General features: G+C 32.4%; 1 protein-coding gene across 7 annotated transcripts in view; it reads right to left on the minus strand.

Annotated features, from left to right (window-relative positions):
* Positions 1-23,619, minus strand: part of LOC143240146 (histone-lysine N-methyltransferase NSD2-like) — a 109,845-nt gene that overhangs the window by 69,941 nt on the left and 16,285 nt on the right. For 6 of the 7 annotated variants that reach the window (XM_076482099.1, XM_076482095.1, XM_076482101.1 and 3 more), the window contains exon 4: positions 14,194-15,582. In XM_076482099.1, coding sequence (XP_076338214.1) covers positions 14,194-15,574 — 1,381 coding nt within the window. In that variant the 5' untranslated portion in view covers positions 15,575-15,582. Of the gene's footprint in view, positions 1-14,193; positions 15,583-15,865; positions 15,933-23,619 lie in introns of those variants that run through there. The other variant, XM_076482102.1, reaches the window with a different exon arrangement.

The following is a 23,619-nucleotide window of genomic DNA, read 5'->3' on the forward strand; positions in this document are numbered from 1 at the left end:
TGATTTTGACAGTCAAAAAACATTCTTAAGCAACAAAGTTATGCATGTACAGATGAGAATCATTAGAATCATTACAGTAGCAAATAGTGGTTTAAAAGAAAATGCTACAACAGTAGGCACAGTTTATCTTCTGAACATGATTTCACTCATTATTACTAATGACAAATAAGTATCAAATGTATTATGTATATCAAATAAAAAAGTCTAGTAGAGTCTGAACCACCTTTAAAATCATTCACTCATCAGCTTTAAGCCCCTCTACTTTCCAGATAACTAGATAACTGCTATAGGTATGAATGATATATAATCAACAAAAAAACATGGTTTGCAGCTTCAAATGCCTTCCATAAAATGAAATACAGATTAAAGAAACTTTCAGACCCAGAACCAAATGATTTTCTTGATGCAAAATTAACTTTCACATTTCTAATTCATGTCTTAGCTCAGTGGTACACTTTATAAGTGCTAGGCCTTTCCACAATTATACTTGCATGTATAAAGTCTATTAGCACTGTTATTCCATATATAATACCAGTAAAACTGACTTCATTAATTTACAGACATATCTTTAGTACAAATACTTAAAATATATAACAAGAAAAATCTGTTGGACCATCTAGCACATCCCATTCACTATACTAAACTTTAAAACAAACATAAAACACTCAAAGCCAGCCCTTATAATTCAAATATTCATTAATCTTTCTTTGAAAATCCCTTAAATTTGCTACATTTATCAGAACTGAAGGCAACCAATTCCAAAGGTTAACAAAACCATCCTGTTAGAAAAATAGGGATGTCTAGCTAAAGATCACTCCTATCATTTCAAAATTGACCTAGATTTACCTTTACTATTCTCATCATTAAATACTAAAACAACAGGATTCATTAACACTTTCAATTTCCTCAACAATCTTAAACACCCAATCAGGTTTACTCTTTTTCTTTTCAATAAAAAACAATTTTAAAGAACCTAGCTTATCCTATTCTGTTAACCATTCCCATCCAGTAACTCTTTTCTTAACATTCACCAATCATTCAAAGTCCTTTCTAAGTTAAGGAGCCCCAAATTGAACAAAGTACTCCAAATGCAGTCTAATCAATGAAATATATGACATCATAACTCCTTTAGACTGGTATTCAATATTTCTGTAGATATAACCTAAACTCCTATTTGCCCTGCTACTAGCAAGCATATTTCTTGGATGGCATAAAACCCTAATTAACTAAAATACTAAGATTCTTTTTTTTATTATTCATAACACTGTTTAGATTATTCCTGTCAGAACAATACTAATAATTCCAATTGTGATGCACCACATGCATTAATTCACATTTGTTACAACAAATCCATCTGCTAGTTAAATCCCAAACTCATCAAATAACCCAAGTCTTTTGTAAAATATTCTCTCCCTCAGAGTCAGCAACACCCAAAACATTAATATCATAAGGAAATTTAAATAATTTACTAACCATTCCTTCATAAATGTTATTAATGTAAATCAAAAAGAGCAAAGGTTATAACACTGAGGATTGAAATCTACAGGAAAAACAATAGAGAAGAGGAGGAAGAGAAGTGAAAAAAGAGACACTGAGTAAAGATCACAATGACCCAATGATAGCCATGAATTGAGTCCATAGGCTAACAAATAAGTGCCACCATGAGGCCTGGGCCAACTGACCTTCAGAAAGAGTGAAGGTGATAGGTGTGGAGACAAAAATAGAGGGGCAGGAAGAACAAATATAAAAAAGAATAAGAGACCAAAGAACATTAGAGGGCACACAGAAACAAAAGAGTAAAGAAGTGACAGAAAATTTTAACTTTGCAGCAAATAAGTGGAGCAAAACATTGACCATATAATGAAAACTGGGGAAGTTGAATAACAGAGAAAAATATTACAACTGAATAGATTTCAACTGCACATAAACCATATGCAGAGAGAGAGAGATAAAGCTAATGAAAAGACACAAGCATAAGTAGAGAAAAGACAAACCAGAGATACCCCAGAAAAACTATCTATCTGGAACCTAGAAAAAGGCTTAAGTTAAGAAATAAAAAGAAAACAGATTGTGAAGAGATAGAGCATGAAAGAAGTGAAGACCAGTAAGCCCTACTAAGGGAAACACGAGACAAAAAGTCAACACCCAAGCAGGCAGAAGAGATTTCAGGGACTGAGAAACCAATGAGGTTAAAGGAGAGTAACCATAAACCATGTTAAAGGAATTATCAAAATTAAGATGATTAGGCAAGGAAGAGTGAAAACAATGCTGAAACAAGAAGGTCTCAGCATGGATACTAAAGTCAAGTGGAGGTGGGGGGAATTAAAAACTACAGCATTGAATACAGAGTGTAAAGAAACACAGGACATAGGAAATATGGAAAGCATAGTGCAGTATTGAAAGAATCAGCATAGGAAGAGATGGATGGCATGTTCCCTAACAGAGAACCAAATGGCAAGAACCAAACCAGACAGTGGAAAACAATGAACAAAAAGGCCAACCATGTTGTCAAGCTCAGGAATGGAAAAAACATAACTAGGAGAGAGAGAAGCTGGGAAGGAAAACAAAATCCAACAATGGTGAAAACTGGCAGCAACATCTTCCACAGTCAAAGACTTTACTAGCCAAGAACATAGTAGAAGGTGCAAGGAGTTTCAAGAACTTATGTTGTATAATTTAATTCCAGAAAAAAGTTTGTGTTAATGAATAGAGCTAGAACCCAGTAAGGGCAAAGCATCAGAAACACAAGTTGACAAGGTTGATAAATATGAAATTTTACTCTAATACATCTTGTAGTATACTACTGTTCAGAAATGAGCAAAAGTGAAAAAATGGAAATATAACCCTCACAAAAGTCGAAACAACAAAACAGGCACTCACTAAAAGAAGAAATAGTAAAAAAAGATAATAACTGATTAAAAAATACTATTACATAATATTAAACAATAAGGTCATGCAACATCGTTCAAAATGAAAAGCAAAGCAAGATAACCTTTCACTACTGTCTCAATGAATTACACTGACCATGACCATTAGAGTTTCCATACTATATGACTTTTAACATTTTTTTTGTACTTTCATGAAACTTTTCAAACATTGAAGGTATTTTGTAGACACAAAATCTGTTTTAATTAATTATTTATCATAAATTTGACTGAGTGTCTGGAGGTAGTGTTCATTGTTCCAAGTGAAAAGTGATTTTCAATTTAAGACAAAATATTTTTCCTCTGAAAATTATCAAATTTCATTTCTGTAATCTCTAAAATCTCTTAAATAAGTACAAAGGCTTTTTTTTTTTACAAAGACTTTATATTTTATCCATTATATTCTCTACCCTAACCCTACACATAATTGATTCATTTGAGCAAACTTGAAACCATATACAAAAAATGAGAAATAAAATGTATAAATAATACATTGGCCATTAAGTTCAAAAATAGTTCTCCCTAGAATTTCTATTTCTAACCTATTCACACAAATTTCTTTTGTTTATTTAATGTTAGCAACTGAAGTATAAGCATGCTGAATATAAATCAATGAATCACTCCTCCTGCTCTTACACTGCTTGATACTATAATCTGACACAGTCAATAACAAACAAGCATATGCAGTATAAGTCTGGATTTCCATGAAGTTTATCATAACCCTGCCTCTGAGAAAACAGTGGGAAAAAATTTATTAACTTATTTACAGTAGAATGAGTTCATGAATGAATTGTGTAAAGTAATAAAAGCAAGCCTTGTTTATCCACTAAGTGAAAAGGGAAGACATTAATTTTTGCTGATTTCAAAGAAGCATTTTAGAAAGCCAAAATATTATCAATTTACAATACATAAAATCACTGATATTTATCTATGGCTTTCTACTTATCATATATATGGCTAGAAAAATCTCATTTCTATTCAGAGCAACAAATTAGTCAATAGACTTCATTATTTCTAGTAAAAACTTGGCTTTCCCCTTCAAAGTAATTTTCAAATGACTGATGTACTTTTTTATTGGTTATAAATGTGAACTTAAGAGAAACAAAAGTGAGTAGCTAAGAGGTTTTAAAAGAATGGAGTAGTGGGAGAAGCTAGTCTAGTAGGTTTGCTAAATATATTGATACCTCAGCAAACCAAAATGGTGGGCAGTTTTTATCTTATATGCTGGCTCATCAGTGTCTGGAAGTCAAGCTTATAATTTTATAACTATTACACACATTGTACGGTATACAATGTAATTCTGATCAATAAGACACAAGGATATGCAATGTCACGCATAAAAAAGGTGTAATTAGCATTTTGATTTAAATAATGTTTTGAATTATGAAATTCAAACATATATTAAAATTTGAATTATAAACTACATACTGATGCCAAATTTAATGACATATATTAATAATAAAGTTTTTACCTAAATTTTGAAAATAATTTTAAAACACCATGACATGTTCTATTTAGCATGTCTTTAGTGAGGGGGGTAAACACATCTGTTAACAGCAGTGTTGAGTTTATGAATGATGTTGATTCTAAATGCAAGTTTCTATAGGAATTCTACTATGCATAGAGGATGTACCACTCTCTTACTGTGAAGGATTATTACTGCATGACTATTACATCATGTACCTGTGCAGTTTATGTTAAAATATGATTTAGGTGAAAGATAATTAAAGGCTAGTGTTGTTTGCAAAATCTCAATGGCAGACATACAAGAAATAAGTATTGTATACAAAAAAAATACATGGTTTATGTCAAAATCCAGAGTTTAGAAAGTTCAGAACCATCAAAAACACATGCATGCATAAATAATTAAATAAGTTACAAACTAACTTAGTAAGATGCACAGTGAATGCTAAAGTTTAAGCATTTAAAACCTCTCTGACTGCAGTGCAATGTATTTATCACTTGAAATACCTTGCTGTATATAAAACAGATGATTAATCTAGGAGCTCACTAGGAGGGAAGGTGCAATGACAAGGATCTTTTAAAAGAGCTACTAATGCAGGAAACTTTTAAGTGCTTTGTCCTTTAAATACATTTTAAATAGTTTAATCAAGCTTCTGCTTACAGCTTTAGGCTCATATTAAAAGTAAAATTAATTTAATTTTTTGTTCCACTTACTTTAGTGAAAAGGCAATGTTCACAGCAGTAAATTTATTTGTCCAACCACACTGCTGTTGGCATTTCATTATTACATAGTAGTCACTGCTTTCACTCATAAGTTCTTAGAATTGGCATAGATGACACCCATAACAGGTTTTGTATGAAATATTGTAGAAGAATAAAATAACAATATGACATAACCATGTGCCTAAAAAGAGCTGTAAAAATATTTTAGTAACTTTGGATACTTCACATACATAAAATGTCAACAGCATTTAGTTTTTCTCCCCACCTAACTGTAAGTCAAAGATGTTAAATATTCTGAATAACACAAACTCTTGACTAATCAATGTATGCATAATTTATTTATCACATTATTTAATATTAGGGCTGGGCAATTCAGTGCATTTGCTAATCAACCAATACATGGATTCATTCCTCTGTTATTCCAACTGATTAGTACATATCTCCTTCAATTATGAGAAACGAATAATCGAACAACATGATAATTAGAATAACATCAATTTATTTTGTAAAATAAAATTCTTGATAGATATAAGTTTGTATGAGAAAGTTTAAAAACCATCAGGGAAAGAAAAAATAAAATTACAATATATTCAGATGATACAGCACTAATGTGTAAACAAATAGCATTTAGCTTCTACTCAGAAACTGCAGTTACGTTTCATTTTACAATGAAGATTATATCTTAATTTGCATTAATGTTAATGTGATTGAAATGAAAGTAAAAACAGTTAAAAATAAACAATTAAAGTTGTTAGTTCAAATTAGTTATAATTATTAATAAACACAGTTGACTAACTATAACACAGGAAAACAGAATGACTGTTTTGAAAGTTTTATGAAGTAGTAGTTTACATAGTTAAACCACTTGCATTTTCACTTATTTTGGGCATCAACAATACCAAAAACACACTTCTTAGAAAAACTACTGTTTTTAAACAATGAAAAATCATTTCTGTAATATATATATATGTTACATGAGCACCGATAACTTTGGTGAAAACATCTCTCTTATGATATAGACATATTATTAGTGTCTGGAAAATGCTAAGGTGCAACATTTTTTCAAAGCAAGATTTAAGCTGCATTTAAATTGTTATATTACCTTAGAAATAATAAGATACTGGCTGAGGTATTAGTTCCCTTGCTACAGGCATAGTCGAATTAACCACGTTCATGACCCTAAATGACTTTTATAGTTTACACACTATAACTTCTAATATTTTTTGAGTATCTTTGTAAAGATTTGCAAATTTTCAGCAATCTTTAAAATTCATCTGAAGATAACAGTTCAGAATTTTTGATGAAATGTTTTCATTAGACATTTCTCCATAAGCATACTGAGTCAGTGTTGACTACTCCAAGTACAAAGTGACTAAAATGCTTTTCTTCATCTGAAGAATCTCAAATTTCATTTGTGTACTCTGTCAAGCCTTCTAAGTAAATTTCAAATGTTTTTGGAAGAACTTTATATTTCATCTGTTATTCTTTTCAACCCTGATTCTGTTTGAGGTAGATCAATTTGACCTACCTTGTAACCACCACAAAAAATTCCAAATAAATCTATATTACCTTTTTTTTTCTAAAATGACTTCAAAGTGCAACATGAAACATTTGTTTATTAGCTAAATAGCTTAAATCTTGTAACATATTTTCCAATTTATTCTTTAATTTTTTTCTTTTTTATTGCCATTTGAACCATGTCTAAACTACTATTCCTACCATAAAATGTGTATTTCAGAAACTTGGGGCTCAAATTACCTTATGAAATTACATAACTCATGAGCTTTTTGCAAGCATATTTCACAAAAAAATTGTCATTATTTTAACTAATCTAGTCTTATCTAACCTAAAAAGAATAATAAATAAAAATGCACATGAAAAATGATAAATTACTTATCTGAATCTTCTTTTTTGCTGTCAACTGTTGATGAAACATATTTCTACTTTTTTATATTAACAGTACTACTGCACTAAATAATTTTTACCTAATTAAATAATGCACCAAAAAATACAGAATAATAGCATGCAAAAAGCAGACAATGTTTTATAAATATCTAGTTTTCTAACTATGTGACAACAGCAGGTAAGCTAAGCTTATCAATTTGTTTCCTGTATGGATAAAATTTAAACTGGAGAAAGTGAAATAAATAATACTCTTTACAGAAAACAACGTAATAAACATATCAATTGTTAGATTAAAACCTTCAGTTTCTATAGGTTATAAATAATTCAATATTAAACATCAGAGAACACTACAGGTAAATCCTTAAAGATAAGATGCAACAGATAAGTGTTGCAAGAGGGGTCTGATTTTCCATATTATGACTTTGTAATCAAACAAGATTGAAAGCTATAAAAATCATGCTTTGCTTGAGTGATAACAACGATGTAATGAGTAATTTATGTTAAATGTTGTGCTTCTCAAAAGAGTAGCAAATAAATTAGAAAAGAGAGGATACCCAGAAAGAAAATGTTACAATTCTCAAACTAGAAGAAATTCAGAATTTAATATTGCCTTATAAAATGAAAACCTAAGACTTGTAGAGTATAAAGATTTGAATATTTTGTTAAATTTGTATGCAATGATAAGAAAGTAGTTTGATTAAATTTTGAATGTATCTTACTGAAATCTTGAGGCATGCACAGAAAAAGATGTTCATTGTGAAGGTATTAACTGTACTGTTGTACAACCAGCTGTGTCTATTTCAAACAATCTTTTATAATAATCAATTATTCAATTGAATTGAATAAAAACAATGACATCTAATGCTTATTTTTAAATAAAATTAAATAACAGACCATAAATTTTGATAAGAAATTGGCAAGAGATCCACATCCCCTGGACCATTTCCTTATCCTAACATTTTATGCAATATTTAAAAATACAATTTTTGATTTCTGAAAAACCTAGATGGATCCAAAACCACTCCATTTCTGCACCTGCTTATGCAACATTAAGAATTTCTGTTGCACAATTATAAACTAGAAATGTAACACAATGTAATAAATTGTAAAGGTATACTTTATTTAACACTTGTATTCCAGAGTTAATAGTGCATGCTACCAACCAGTTGCCTTCTCTCTAGTCAGCAATTAAAAATTAAATGATAGTGGCACATAGCCTTAATAGCTTTGCAAGAACGTTCAGTGGCAGTGAGAATCAAACCAAATAACCTCAAACAACAAGGTGTTCCACACCCATAAACAAATATAATGATAAAGTTTGATAGTTGAAATAATTAAAAACATTAATAATCAGAAATCCCAGATTCAGTTAGTTGATTATTTCTATGATAACTACTTTAATCATAATTTAATTAAATGCTTGTTGGAATAATAAAGAAACAGCAATAAATTGAAAAATTAATTTCATTTATTTGATTATTTTCATGAAAAAGCAAATTCTTAGTCATTTCAATAATAAATTAATTGCATGGCTCTAAGTAACATAACTGCTACTCATTGTTAATAAATTATATTTAGCAATCTACTAAATTACTTAGCTCTATTAATGAAATGATAAAAAATAAAAATATATTGTACTTTTCATTCAAATACAGATACAAACAAGAACAATTATTAAGTATTATTAGTCAAGTTCCTGAAAAAAAAATAAAACTTAAACATGCATACCAGAGACAACTTTTTTGTCTTACTCATGTCTAATTTATATACACAAATTAAGCTAGGCTGTAAAAGAAAAAAGTTATCAAATAATTAAGGATAAAATATAAAATCTATGCACATAATAAGATGATTACAACTGTAGTTTGTTTGTTGGTAAATGCAAAGCTATTTGTGTTCGACCCACCAGGGGCACTGAAACCTGATTTTTAGTATTGTAAGTCCCCACACTTATCATTTAGCCACAGGAGGAGAGACCTTAAAATGTAGTCTGGGATCAGATTCCATGAGTAATTCTCTGTTATTATCATTATTTATTTATTTATTTATTTACAGAGTCACCAGCAGAACACTAAACAGAGTAATTTAAGTATGGCAAAGACACATGGAAGAGGATTACTATGAGCATATGCATACAGGTGCCTATCTGACCAATTCTGACTGAGAGAACTGATGTTCCACACCAGAGAATGAGGAACAGGAAACTAAAATTTAAAAAAAATGGCATATTTGAAAGAGTGACAAAAGCTTCCAAATCTAGGACACCCCAAAGAGCACACAAAATCTAGGGAGGATCTTGTCAGGATAGGATAATCAATTTGCAACCAGATTCATGGCACCCAGATGATGACGTACCATCACATCAGTACAGAAGATCTGATGTGTGAAAACATAGATCTATTGACTGAATATCCATTGCCTGGTGATGTAAAGACTGCTGTAGAATTGACTGGACCATCAACAATTGAACCCAAAAAACCCACTGAATGAGAAGGAAAGCCCAATAAACAGCAAGAAGTTCCAAAAGATTGACATAGAAGATTCAGAAAGAGATCATTGCTATAAAATCTCTCAAGTGCCAAGACACGCATCCCACCAGAAAAAGAAGAAACTATAACAGGTGATATTCCAGACACGTAAAAGGAACAGGAACACCCACAGCAGTATTGTTCCAATCCAACCACTAGTCAAAGTAAGTCTTTAAGAAACGGGAAAGAGTAAGAGGGGCATTTAATAGATCCTGAACAAGGCTCCAATGGTCTGTAGAAAACTGCTGACAATGACAAAGCATAGCATGACAAAGAGGAAAGAGGGCTTCCAGAGCAGCCCACATTCCAAAAAGAGAGTGAACCTCTCACACAAAGTGAAGGAGATAGTGTGAGATGCTGCATATGAAACATTCCATAGCTTGCAACTGAAGTAGAGTAAATAGAGCAAAACAGAGGAAGGAGTTGATTGTGACACAAAAGAGGAGATGAATGGAGGTAGAGAACCATACCAAAACAACATTCAGAACCCACTGATCAACTGCTAAGGACCTTCAACATGAGCAAAAACTGCTAAAGTGAACCATAGCAAAAGACTGAACTGCAAGATTAGAGAGGGTACTAGTTATGATGAGGTAGTGTCATACTTTTGTTGGTGGAGGGTTTCTGCACCATAAATTGCACAGATAAGTTGATGTATCAATATATAGTGACATGTAAATTTGCACTGATAGAGGGCAGTATAAGTCAAGAAAGCTTTTTCAGAGATGAAATTAGACATCATATCAGTGAATAAATTAATTTAGTAAATATAATTTTTAATAATCATTTAAGAAATAATAATTTAAAGAACTTATTTCTGATCTCTCTATTTATTGTTTATCAGCAAAACTGAACTATGTTTTGTGATTTATAATAAGTTACAAGTTTCTTCAAAATTTAAAATTTATTTCCAAGAATTTAAAAACCAATGAAAATATTAACAAGAAAAGAAGGGTTAAGAAATGGAAAAATAAAAGACAAAAAACAAAATAATTTCATAAATAAAAAAATTTAACAATTTGAGTATAAATGAGAAAGAAAAATACATTGTAGCAAATAGATTTAATTATCTTTTTCATGTAATATAAATTTTGTGTGTAAAAAGTGAAAGATGACTCAAGTACAAGAACAGACTTCTTATGATTTAGTCTTTGTGTTTATCATAACACAGTGTGGTAATCAAACTGAGAGTGTTATAAGTTTTATAAATTTTATCAAAGAAGATTGATTGGAACACAACAAATCCTCAGAAAGCTCAGTTACGGAGCACTGGCCTTCTTAGCCAGGATCCTGGGTAATAATCAATGTCCAACAGTTGTTCTTCATTTATGAACTTCTTCACTCAGAGTTTGATGCCAAATATTCTTCTATTATATTTAAAAAATCTCAAATGCTAATGATCTTAATATTAAAAATAATCTTAAGTTATAATGAGAGAGACCACAACTTTTGAAAATTCTATTAAATTGTTACTATTATTTGAACAGCACTCCTTCAAGTGTTAGTTAGCTAATTTAGGCATCAATGCTTGTAATATGCCCAATCCTCACCAAGATCATTTATGACATTAACAACTGCTTGTTAAACTCTTAAACCTCCATCATGGGCATATTCAATGTGACATAAATGAGAGACCCACATCAGCAGTATGACTTGGATCAGTGCACATAACCAAGTTGCCAGCAATTCTAGATACAAAATTTATGGGTTAGATCCACAGCTAATAGAAATGACACAATCATAAAGTGTTACACACATCAAGAAGGGAGTAATAACCAGTGAGTGTAGCTGATGAAAAGGTTGGGGAATGAGGGTAGCAGGTCAGGAGGGAACAACTATAACTGGAGCAGGCAAAGAAACCATGATTGAATGAGCCAATAAGGAGCAATCAGAAGGCCCATGCAAAATGTAATGGGATAGGAGGATTTACAAAGGGAACTGGTTCAATTAAACTTGGGTGAAGGCAGCTGTAGTCAGAACACCAAATCAAAAGTACCTGATGAATGAGGGAAGTGGTAAATACATTGATATGAGGGGTACACCACTAGTTGCAAAGCTACTAAACATAAGGATAAACTCTCCTAGACACTCTCTAGGATAAACCTGTCTAGAAGGGAAATGAAACCTGCTACCCACAAAAAAGTACACTTCAACACAACACACTGTCAAATGAAAGTAATGACTATGGGTCTAATCAGGATATCCAAGGAGAGAAACACAAAGATCTTGATTAAGTTCACCCTGGAGAAAGGAAGAAATGATCCAAAGCCCAGTGAACAGCATGGTAAGAAGAGAATGTTCAACCTTGAACCAATAGCCAACACACCCCAGTTCTGGTAATGAAGGTGAAAGCAAGACAACTGCCCAAGGATGAGCTGTGACTAACCATCAACAGAGATTAATCATAAGTTAGAAAGAAAGGGTGATGAGTTTGTGTTTTTTCTTATTGCAAAGCCACATTGGGCTATCTGCTAAGCCCACCAAAGGGAATTGAACCCCTGATTTTAGCATTGTAAATCTGGAGACATACCGCTATACTAGCTGGGGGGGGGGGTGATGGGAGAATCTAAAGGAACCCAAGCAAAGAGCCATTGTTTGTGAAGGACCCATGGAATTGACCTCTTATGAGTTCAACCAAGGAATATGTGAGGTGTCAACAAAGACCACATCCCCAAGAACAATAAAACCTCACAAGCAGAAAGCAAAGGAGCAAACAGGGCATTCCAAACAATGCATGCCATAGCCAAAATTAAAGATGGTAAAGAGATGGGTGTCAAAAAAACACCCAAACAAACAAGGAAATGGATAGGACAAAGGAAGAACTTTGCCAAGTTAATCAACCACCCCATCAAGAAAAGAAACTGATGATTATGTCAAGCTGACTCCCATTCAGAATGAGCAGGAAGAAACCAGTCATGTACATAGGAGAGAATGTGCAACTTCGGAGCAAGAAGACGGAAAATGAAGGCTTACACCAACAAATAAAAGATATAGTGTCAAAATCAGTCCAAAAGTGAAAGAACAAAAGCAATGCACCATCCCACAATGGAACATTCAGATAAGCATGGGAAAAGTCCAACTTGGATGTCAAAGACCCATATAAAAGGCCTACTGAAGAGTAAAGTAGAATTCCATGGTGAACGGGGGAACATAGATATGTCGAGTAAGATGGGAGATGTCAATGACCAGTTTTCTGGACGTGGCCATTTCAGGATCCACAAACATGAAGGAGGAAGATCCCCAAATCATGTGAGGTGTGTGAGGCAGACTACAACTGTCTTGGAATTATGCTAGCATGGCAAGGAATCCTGAGGAAGAAAAAAGGATGTGTGCTGGATAAGAAAGGAAGAGAAAAAAGTGATGATGAGACCTTCTGAGCATAGTCTGTGAATCCAAACACTGGATATGAACAGACTCCACTGATAACCTTCAGAGCCAAACCAAGCAGTCACCAGAACCAGTGATGGCTTACCATAAATCACTGTGAAAAATGACAAACTGGCCAATGTGAAAGTGAGGCTAAAGAGGACATTCATAGAAATTCCCTCACAGATCCAGTGAAAAGCCCCTGACAGGAGATGGATTGAGTACAAGTACTGCAACCAAACTGGCATGGTAAAACAAAAATGTGAAAAGAGTGCATCTTTGAAGTGTGCAAAAAATTCAGCACTTGTCCCAACAGGCAAAACCAAACACAATAACAATGATAATAATGCTATTAAACATAAAGGAGGTAAACTACACAATGTGAACCTGAATATCAGGGGACTGGGAAAACCAATTAAGGTTGATATGCAGAATGTAAAACAGAAAGACACAGATCATAATATTTAGGACCAATAAACAAAATATCACACTTCTAAGATATACAATCTGAAAAACTTACAAAGGCTGAAAAGAATCCTCAGGCAAGGTGTAGAAAGGTACAGCAAACTCAGGGAAGACAAAAATCAAAATTCTCATCAGCATGGTCAGAAACAAAAGACATATAAATACCAAGAAATCCCCTGATGGTTCAACTGTACCTAAGACTTGAAGTAAGGTTTCATACAAATTGGATGGGCTTGAAGTGGTAGTATGAACTTCGGAATAAACGTTTTAAATCCTTCAAACAAGTGAAATAAAAAAAAAAGAAGAAGCTGAATTAATGTAACCCACTTCAAGTCTATACTCAAACAAAAGAAAGAATCTGACTACTGCTACACAAGAAAATAGTTCGGTAGAGGAGTGTAGAGGGAGCTACTTGCATCACGTGAGTAGGGTCATGCTCCTACTGGTTAATTAGTAAAGTATGATGATTTATGTGAGAGACAAATTGGAATCCAATTCCAACATGAGAAAATGGGAGGCTTCTGGCATGCATAAAGAAAAAAGTTTGCATATAGAGGGCAACACTGAATAAAAATACCTAATATTGTAAGAGAAAGCAAGTTCCATATCAGAATACAATATTTTATATAAACTCAAATGTATTTTTACCAATATCAACATGCTACAGTAACTGTAATGACATAATTATCTCTACATATCTGAATGTATTAAAATGCCCTTTTCTTATAGTAATTCTCAAAAATTTTGAATTCTTATAAATATAATCAATTCATTTTCTTTTCAACAAATGAAATCAGAAAATAAAAAACAATCCTTACCACGAATAACCCTGCTGAATATACCTTGAATAGGGTCAAATGATACCATGCATGGCCACCAGGGGTGTCCAGTTATCTTAGACCACAACAGGTCTCCAACTAGCCACTCGGCTGGTACTTTCCTCTCATCTTCTAATGTAAGCGATAATTTTTGTTGCTTAAAAACACTACTGTCTAAACAATCATTAGGATGTAGAGGCAATGATATGGTGGAAGTGTTAATTTTGCTTTTCTGGTGCAAATTTGAAGGGATACTTTTTTTCTTGATTAAACTGGAGGAAACTTTAGAATTATCATTTTCTGCAACTCTATTGTCAATATGATTTGCATATGAGCTTCCTTTGATTTTAGAATGTTCAAGTGAATTAGTGCTTGTACAAGAATGTTCAGCAGGCTGACTCAATTTTGAAGTATCTGTTTTAACAGTTCGCTTTCTCACTAACGGGATTGCTTCCATGTCAGGACTGAGTTCTCTTTTTTTGTGCAAACGACCATATCTACTCCAAGTTTGAGCTTCTAACCTACCAGTTACTGTCTGAGTATTACTACTATGAATCAAGGAGTCTTCAACACTGTTTTTATCCAAGATATTCAACTTTGTCTTTGAGATTGAATTTTCTGACAGTTGGATGTTATAGGTAGCCACAGGTGGTTCACCTTTTAAATACAGTAAGTGGTTATTAGGGTTCACACTGTTCACACTAAAGCTCTCTCTGTGTTCTTCATCAGAATGGGTATTAACACAAGGAACTGGTGATTCATTTGCCATATCTGACTCAATTACATTTACATGGTTTTCTTTTTCAGGAATAACACTACATTTCTCAGGAGAATATTTAGTTTTATGTGTCTCACTAACAGAAATTCTCTCTTCAGTTGTATTTTGTTCTATAGTGTTTTTCTGTAAATCTTTTGCAGAATTTAGTTGAGCATCAATACCATTTAACAATCTTCTTTTTTTTTCAAGTTCATTTTTTATTATCTTTGGTGGCCGTCCACGTTTTCCAAGTTTCCATTTCCCATTATAAGCAAGTATAATGCTCTCTTTTAATTCAGCCAATATACTTTCTGTTTGAACCTGACAATTAGGTTCAAGTTTTGCTGCTTGTAACTCATCTATAAGGCTACTGCCTACCATTCCATTGACATTTAACTCCTTGTTTTCAAATGTTTTATTTCCAATGCCTGAAAACACAAAACTTGAACTGACATTATCATCATTATGTGCATCATCTAGCTTAGTTGTTTCCTTGATAGGTGTCTCCTCAGTGATCATTATTGGAACTTCTTGGAGGCTGGATTGTGTTACTAAAGAACCTTCATCACCAACTTCTACTGACAAAGAATGAGGTGCACAAGTGTCTATTGCCAATGCAGCCATTTCTTTACCTACATATAGGGTAAAAATTCAGAATGTTTTCTGTAAATATTTCAACAGCAAAAATGTCAACAAACTGTGATTGTGATACTGAACGACATAATTACATAAGATTACCTGCTTTGATTACACTAAATTTAGCAATAACCCATAGAAATTTAAAAGGCTCTGAATCACGAAAACAGTACTTTCATTGTGTTTTTAAAAAATGTAACACTAGATTTTAAGAAAATATAAAATATAAAGGTTGCACCAACCTATCACATATCTAACTGCTGTAAGGAAAATTATTACCTTTTTTGGAAGACCTTGTCCTAAGGAAGTTGACTGACAATTGTCTATTGGTACACCTGACCCTATTCCTGTACTGAAATATTTTTACTAATAATACACCACTACTAGTAATATTTTATACAAAGCTAGACATTATGTAGACAAAAGTATGACAAAAATAAGAGATGATGTGGAAAACACAGAAAAGTATGAAAAACAAAGTACAGTGTTAGATATAGAAAACCATTTCACATTAAGTTTGATGCAAATTTTATGATTTAGATAGTTTATATAACATAGGTGTCATATTAAATTAGTTTTACAAGCAATATCTTATAAGTTCATTTACACAAAGATTTACAAGTCATTCGTTATGTAGCTCAATTGTTATGAATTACTGACGGTTTATATTAGTGATATTATTACATTATGTTGCTAGAACTGTAAAATCCTTTATTCTCAATATTTAAAATTCCCAACAATTTTCATATACATCCACTTGAATTCAGAAATGTGTAATATTCAGCATGAAACAGAATTCCACATTATCCCCTATTATAAAGCATTTTATATTAGAAAAATACTCTAAGTAATCTTCATACCAATACTCCATACCTATGTGTGTGTGGAAGTGTACGTGACATTACAGTTCAAACTTTCCAAACAAGAAAGAAATCATACAATTATGCTAATATTAAATTAATGCAAACAGGTGTGTCAAATACTAAAATGAAACTATTAAAATGGTAAAAAAAAATTAGTAACTTCATTTATCATACTCACTACATTATTTGATTTCCTTTTTAATTTTTCATTACAAAAATTCTTTAACTCCTTATTGAAAATATTTAGTTTTTGAAGTGTGTTTATGTAGCACTGAGTTTTTTTTAACCCACTCAAGTTATATCATTTAAAAATTCTAGAGTAGCAGTATTATTTCATACACATTTCTTTACTTTTCTAATTATTCACCATTAGAATTTAACCTGACTTGGTGTAACAGCTGACAGAATGATTCTGCAAATTTGAAATATATTTACTGCATATGTAATTGAAATGATAACCTATTACTTTACCTAAGTGGGAGAGTTTATTCCATTAACAAAACTTACATGACAAACCTCTGAAAGTTCCTAATTATTTATAGTTTCATATAAACTACATTTCTTTGTCCTTCTGACACAACTTATACAATTAAGACTTCAATCAGTAATACATTCATAGATGTGGAAAGTGTCTTCTTGATCATGCTATTATCCTTTACAAAAGTATCACATTTTTGATAAGCTTAGTAAGATCCTGGCTAAGTAACAAGAAGTCTTTATTATGGCTCAAATTCCTCATTATTAGAATGAAGTCAGTATGAAATCTATTTTTAAAAATACAGAGTGAAGGGAAGATCCAGTTAAATTACATCTAAATAAGCCTGATCACTTGATAGGGATCATTTAGGAAGGATTGGAACTTTATGAAAAACTCTCAGTAAGCTTTCAAAAGAAGTCTTCTTATTTAAAGTGTTGGAAACTCTTTTAATAATGATTTTTCTTGTAAAGATGAAAGCACTTTGTTGATGTAAGGAGTTGAGTGGCTAACTCTATTACCTACCAGCATCAATTACATTTATTTCTATCCAAGTAATAGAATTATTGCAATTATAAATTATCATTAATATTTTTGATCAATTCAAGGTTTATTCACTTAGTCAGTTAGTGTTAGTAGTCTATACACAAAAATAATCAAGCAATCAAAACTAGTATTTATAATTATTACTTTCATTTATTTTAAGTATCCATATCTCATGTGAGAATAATTAATTAGTTAAATGTAATCAATCAATGAATCGACAATTATGCATTAGCAAACTTCACTAATCTCTAACTCTGATAATGTTTACATAAGCGTTTGATAAGGTTGTAATAGTTTAATTAAAAAGTTAGATTTTTACAGAACTGTGATATACTCAGAGAAGTTAAAATATATCTAATAGAGTGTAATTTACAGTAACCTTACAAGTCACAATTTTCCTATACTGAAAATTTGCAGTGATCTTATAAGTTACAATTTTCCTATACTAAAAATTTGCAGTGATATTACAAGTTACAATTTTCCTACACTGAAAATTTGCAGTCATCTTATAAGGTAAAATTTTCCCATACTGAAAATTTGCAGTCATCTTATAAGTTACAATTTTCCTATACTGAAAATTTGCAGCGATATTAAAAGTTCCAATTTTCCTATACATAAAATTTGCAGTGATCTTGTAAGTTACAATTTTCCTATACTGAAAATTTGCCGTGATCTTATAAGGTAAAATTTTCTCATACTGGGAGCTGACTGATATGATAACAAATCCCAATCAAAGGAGTAAACTGCAGTTTTGGCAGTTCCTGCCAAAGTTACATCCCCTCAAATAGACCCAATCAGAGATGGAGCATAAGACTGGAAACATTTTATCATCTACACCAACAGAACACCACTGCTCTACTCTCAACCAAAAGGATTCATCATTTTTCATATATCACTATCACATTCAGGAGGATATCAGTATGATTCATCACCCCAGAAACTTGGAACTGGAAAATGGTAAGGACTCCACTGGAATAAAAAGGAGTGAGAAAATGCAGTGGAGTGTCACACAAAACATCACCACCAGATACAATACAACAAGCTACCACAAAAATCCTGTTCTGAGAAGTAGATCATTCTTGAATCAGCCCAGAGTATATATGGCATATAGGCAATCTGGATCCAACCAGGAATAAAGGTGAAAGATGGAAGAAACAAAACCAAAAGGAATAACATGCCACATGAGCTACCAAAGAAAAGATCAAGCTGAAGCAGCCAAGAAAACAGATCTGTCCTTCCCAGGAATATGCAATCAAAAAGACCTGACACAAAGTGACAAAAATGAGCAAAATCACACAAGAAAGATAGTGAATTGGATGAGAAAATAAAGGTATAAACTGATCTCAATCCTGTCTTAATGCATCAGCAGCCAAGTGGATCAGAAACTGAAAAAAAAAAAAAGACATACAGATCCAAAACAAGCTTGAAGGGCAAGATATAAAACTGGTACCCAATCCAATGGTGAACAAACCTAAGACAGAAACACTAGGAATGAAAAATAGAAACATGGGCATAAGAAAACACAATTTTGACCTTACACATCCTCAATCCTGGAGAAATGGCCTACCAGAGTGTGATACAAGACAATATAGCAAAAAGAGAAAAAACCAAGAAGTGATGGAGGTACAACAGATCAAACACAGAATTCCAATCTTCATCACAAATACATGGCTAATGAAGAACCTCTGTGATATAGGAGAGGTAAATAATGGGAAAGTGCAAGAAATAGAATATGAATAAAGAATGCAATGACTAAAGAGACAAAAGAGCAACCAAAAAAGTAAAAATTGAATGTAGAAACAGATAGCCCAGGTGATTCTAAAGTCACAGGAGTAACAGTCCTCTCCCTCAAACAAACCACCGGAGGAAAAGAAGGATTCATAAGTCCTGACTCAAAGTGGAAGGGAAGCAAACTTGCAACAAGTCAGTGCCTCACAACAGAAGATCCCAAAAGCAAAGAAGCCAGATTTGTAGGCACTCACTTCAACATGACAGTAAAGAGAAGAAAGGTGTCTCATGAAAATCCCCAAAAAATGGGTGTAATGTGTCGGAAAGGAGGTGTAGGGTGGATAATACCAGTAGAAATTATTGTAGGGTAAGATGAAGTCTGGAAAACTTGGCTAGGGATAAAGGAATAGAATTAACAGTGTCTGTCCCCATACAAGCAACATATATTCTAAGTGCAGAGAAGCAAGAAAACAAAAAATAATCTGCCTGCAGTAAGCTAAGGCAAAATGAACCAAAACCTGTGGAGGGTGAGGCATGCTAGCATCATCTCCCAAAAGAAACTGAAAAAGGCAGAGTATGACCTAACATTTCTGGAAAAGATGGGGGAAAACTGTGAAACGTATAAAAATGGCTAAGGTAGGCCTAACAGACTCTTGATTACGTGGAGGATAACTGTCAAAATACACATCACCCTAAATGGTTTTTAGCAGTTTAAGGAGGAAAATGAGCAACAATGGAAAAAGAGTGGAATAACCCTGGCCCCAGATGTCCTCACAAACTAAATTAAGTGTAAGAAGTATAAAATATAATTAATTACAAAAATGAAATAGTAGTAAAATTTGAAAATTAAATGCGTTTAGTGACAATAAAAAAATGTCCTAGATGGTACGTGGTGAAGAAACAATATATTTAACCTAATTTATTATTTACCAGTAAAATGAATGACAGGTCAGCCTAAAATAACAAAAACATATCTTAAACCTAATTTAACATTGTAATATAAATTATATCACAAAACTTTAATTGAAAAACCCTAACTGTACAAAAAATAGGTACAAATCTAACTAAACATACATTACTAAAACCAAATAACTACAAATAATATTCATATCAAAATAATCACAAAGCTATAACACTATAACAGCTTATCTGTCTAAAGTCAGTAGACCATATTCAAAATGTGTGGGCCCCAAAGCTTGAGGCCTGATGAAGGACAAATCAAATCATGATCAATCTCCTAATGTATTAAAGCTGACAATTCCTCAGATGAATACCACCACTTGAGGCCTGGGTAATTGAAGATGTTATAATTTACTTCCAGCACAAAGTGGAAACATAAACTTCATGAAGCAAACAGGTTAACACCTGCAAGATTAGAGAGGGCACTGGTTATGATAGAGGTAATGTCACTTCTGTTGGTGAAGGGTTGTTGCACAATCACTTGCATGTTGGTATGCATAGATATGTGGGAGTATCAAAATCTTGCATGTTAGTATGCATAGATATGTGGGAGTATCAAAATCTTGCATGTTAGTATGCATAGATATGTGGGAGTATCAAAATCTTGCATGTTAGTGTGCATAGATATGTGGGAGTATCAAAATCTTGCATGTTAGTATGCATAGATATGTGGGAGTATCAAAATCTTGCATGTTAGTATGCATAGATATGTGGGAGTATCAAAATCTTGCATGTTAGTATGCATAGATATGTGGGAGTATCAAAATCTTGCATGTTAGTATGCATAGATATGTGGGAGTATCAAAATCTTGCATGTTAGTATGCATAGATATGTGGGAGTATCAAAATCTTGCATGTTAGTATGCATAGATATGTGGGAGTATCAAAATCTTGCATGTTAGTATGCATAGATATGTGGGAGTATCAAAATCTTGCATGTTAGTATGCATAGATATGTGGGAGTATCAAAATCTAGGAAAAGAACACGAAATATTTCCACTCCATATGAAATTAAAAAAAAAAAACATGAAGAGACCACACACAAAACAGCTGCCAAACAGTGCCAAAGTGGTAGACTCAAATAGGTAGAATCACATGCATCAGGAGAGTGTGTTGCACACTCTCTTTGTTTTGTCAGTAAGAAACAAAAGAAAAATGTGCATGTTTATATTAATAATCTGAGTTTTATAGTGTAAAAGCTTTATTAAAATATTAGACAGTGTATCATAACATCAGACTTTTGCTGAAAACATATGAATGCATCCACAGAAATAAACTTGTAGATAACTGAACATTTAAAAAAGAATGCACCACTATATGCATATACATATGTTTTTAAAATATTGAAACATCTGTACTGTGAAAAAAATTTTTCCTGTTTTCACTAATTGTTAACAAAGAAAGTTTTAATATTAAATTTCATATTCTGTTTTACAGTAATATATATAATTTTTGTATTGACTGCTCTTTTAGTAAGTAATGTCTGTTTGGTACTTTATCGTGTTCACCACTTTAAGTGATAAGTTAACTACATACAATCATAAACTTCTGAGTCATACTTAAATATGTGAATTGTTTTACTTTAACCCAACATGCATGTAACAAGCAATTTTGTCACAGTATGCAAGAAGTGAAAATTTATGCATTCAACATTAATCTACACTAACACTGTCTGTGAAATTACATTTTGGCTACCAGCTGCCATCTGTGTTCAACTTTAGTATCTGCCAAACAAGAAAGATATTGTGGCACTTTTCCTCACTCCCTCAACACAGTTTGGTGAAAACATCCATGAAGAATTCAAGACAAAAGAAACATCAATGAGAATTGCAAGGAAACTCAAATTATTGGGGTTTATATTAGAAAATACAGAGGTAGAGGGCTTTTAGTTGAAATGTATTAAAGGTCACCAGAAGAAACTGATAAAATTAACATATAACTTTAAATAGTGATTAAGTTTAAAGCTCTTAATGAAGTTATAATTACAAGATATTTTAATTTCAGGTACACAGTTTGGATGATTTTAAAAGTTGAACTGTGAGAGAAATGGTTTTCATCACTTGGACAGGAAAGATAATTGAATCTATAATTTTTTAATTTATTGTTAATTTCTAACACAGAAATTGAGCAAAAGTGGTTGAGATTGGAGAACATCTGGCTATAGGTGATCACTTCTCACTAAGATTTGACATTTTATTGCATATGGAAATCAGGAATAATAAGATTTTGGTTAGAAACTTTCAAAAAATTAATTTTGAAGAAATGCAACAAGAACTGTATACTGTGATTGTTTCATTTCATCATTCTTTAAGCCATCCTGGTAACACAGGGTTTATCATTTTACTGTATAAGTACTGATTAGGCCACCTTTTACACATATACTGTGTTCAGCCTTGGAATCCTTACCTAGGAAATATAATCAGTTGTTGGAAAGGGTTCAAAACTGGGCTACTAGGATAATAACTTGGAGTGAAAAGATTACAATAGAAAAACAGGTTAAGATATCAGAATCTGCTTTCTTTTGACTGAAAAATAAAGAGTTAGTGACCTGATTGAGGTGTGCAATATTACTAAGGAAATTGTCAGTACCGCTTCACTTTTTCTTCCCATTTGATGGTGAGAATGCTAAAGTAAGGGACGAAACATGTACCTATTGGCAGGGTAGGAGCCATCATCAAGTTGGACAGTTTTACTTTTCTAACAGGGTGGATGGCTCTTTGGAATGGTTTACCATCAGGTGTGATGGAGGATGTAAATATAATGGAGTTTAAAAGAAGGTTAAATATTTAAGTGATTAGGGCCTGATTTGATGTTATTTTTCTACTTTGTTTTTAAATATAGAGGGCAGTCTTCATGATCAACTGCTTCTTATTGTCTCTCAAATGTTATGTTACAAGGTGTATAACTTCTAAGATTTCTCTGGATGATTTCAGACCTCCAGAATTAACTTCTTCCTATTACAATAACTGGTTTAGTTTTAAAGGCCCATTATGGATCCTTGTAATTACAAAGTTGCATCCTGCCCAAGCTTCCTTGTGATCAGTATGGTAAAAAGATGTGTGATATTTTGGATTATGTTTCATTTGAATATATGTATGGTAAAATAGTGTCGGAACTAAGGCTTATTTCACACTTATATATGTAAAAAAATGGCTGGTATGGATAAAAAAGCACTATGTAGAGAAGCAAACAATGTTTGCTCCTCTATATAGTGCTTTCTCTACCCATACCAGCTGTTTTTACATATATAATTTTCTCTATAAGTGGGTTTTCTCGTCATCACAGATTCTTATTTCACACTGTATGCTTCAGCAGGTTCAGAAGAGATCGAAGAAATGGCCTTAAGAAAACAAACAGCAGACTTCACAAAAAAAAACAGATGATATGCTTTCTAGCTCACACAAATGCAAAGTCCTAGGGAACTAAATGTACATTAAGTGACCAATAGAGAGTCCTTTAAC

The sequence above is a fragment of the Tachypleus tridentatus genome, chromosome 13, assembly GCF_004210375.1.
Source record: "Tachypleus tridentatus isolate NWPU-2018 chromosome 13, ASM421037v1, whole genome shotgun sequence".
In the NCBI taxonomy this organism is placed as follows: domain Eukaryota; kingdom Metazoa; phylum Arthropoda; class Merostomata; order Xiphosura; family Limulidae; genus Tachypleus; species Tachypleus tridentatus.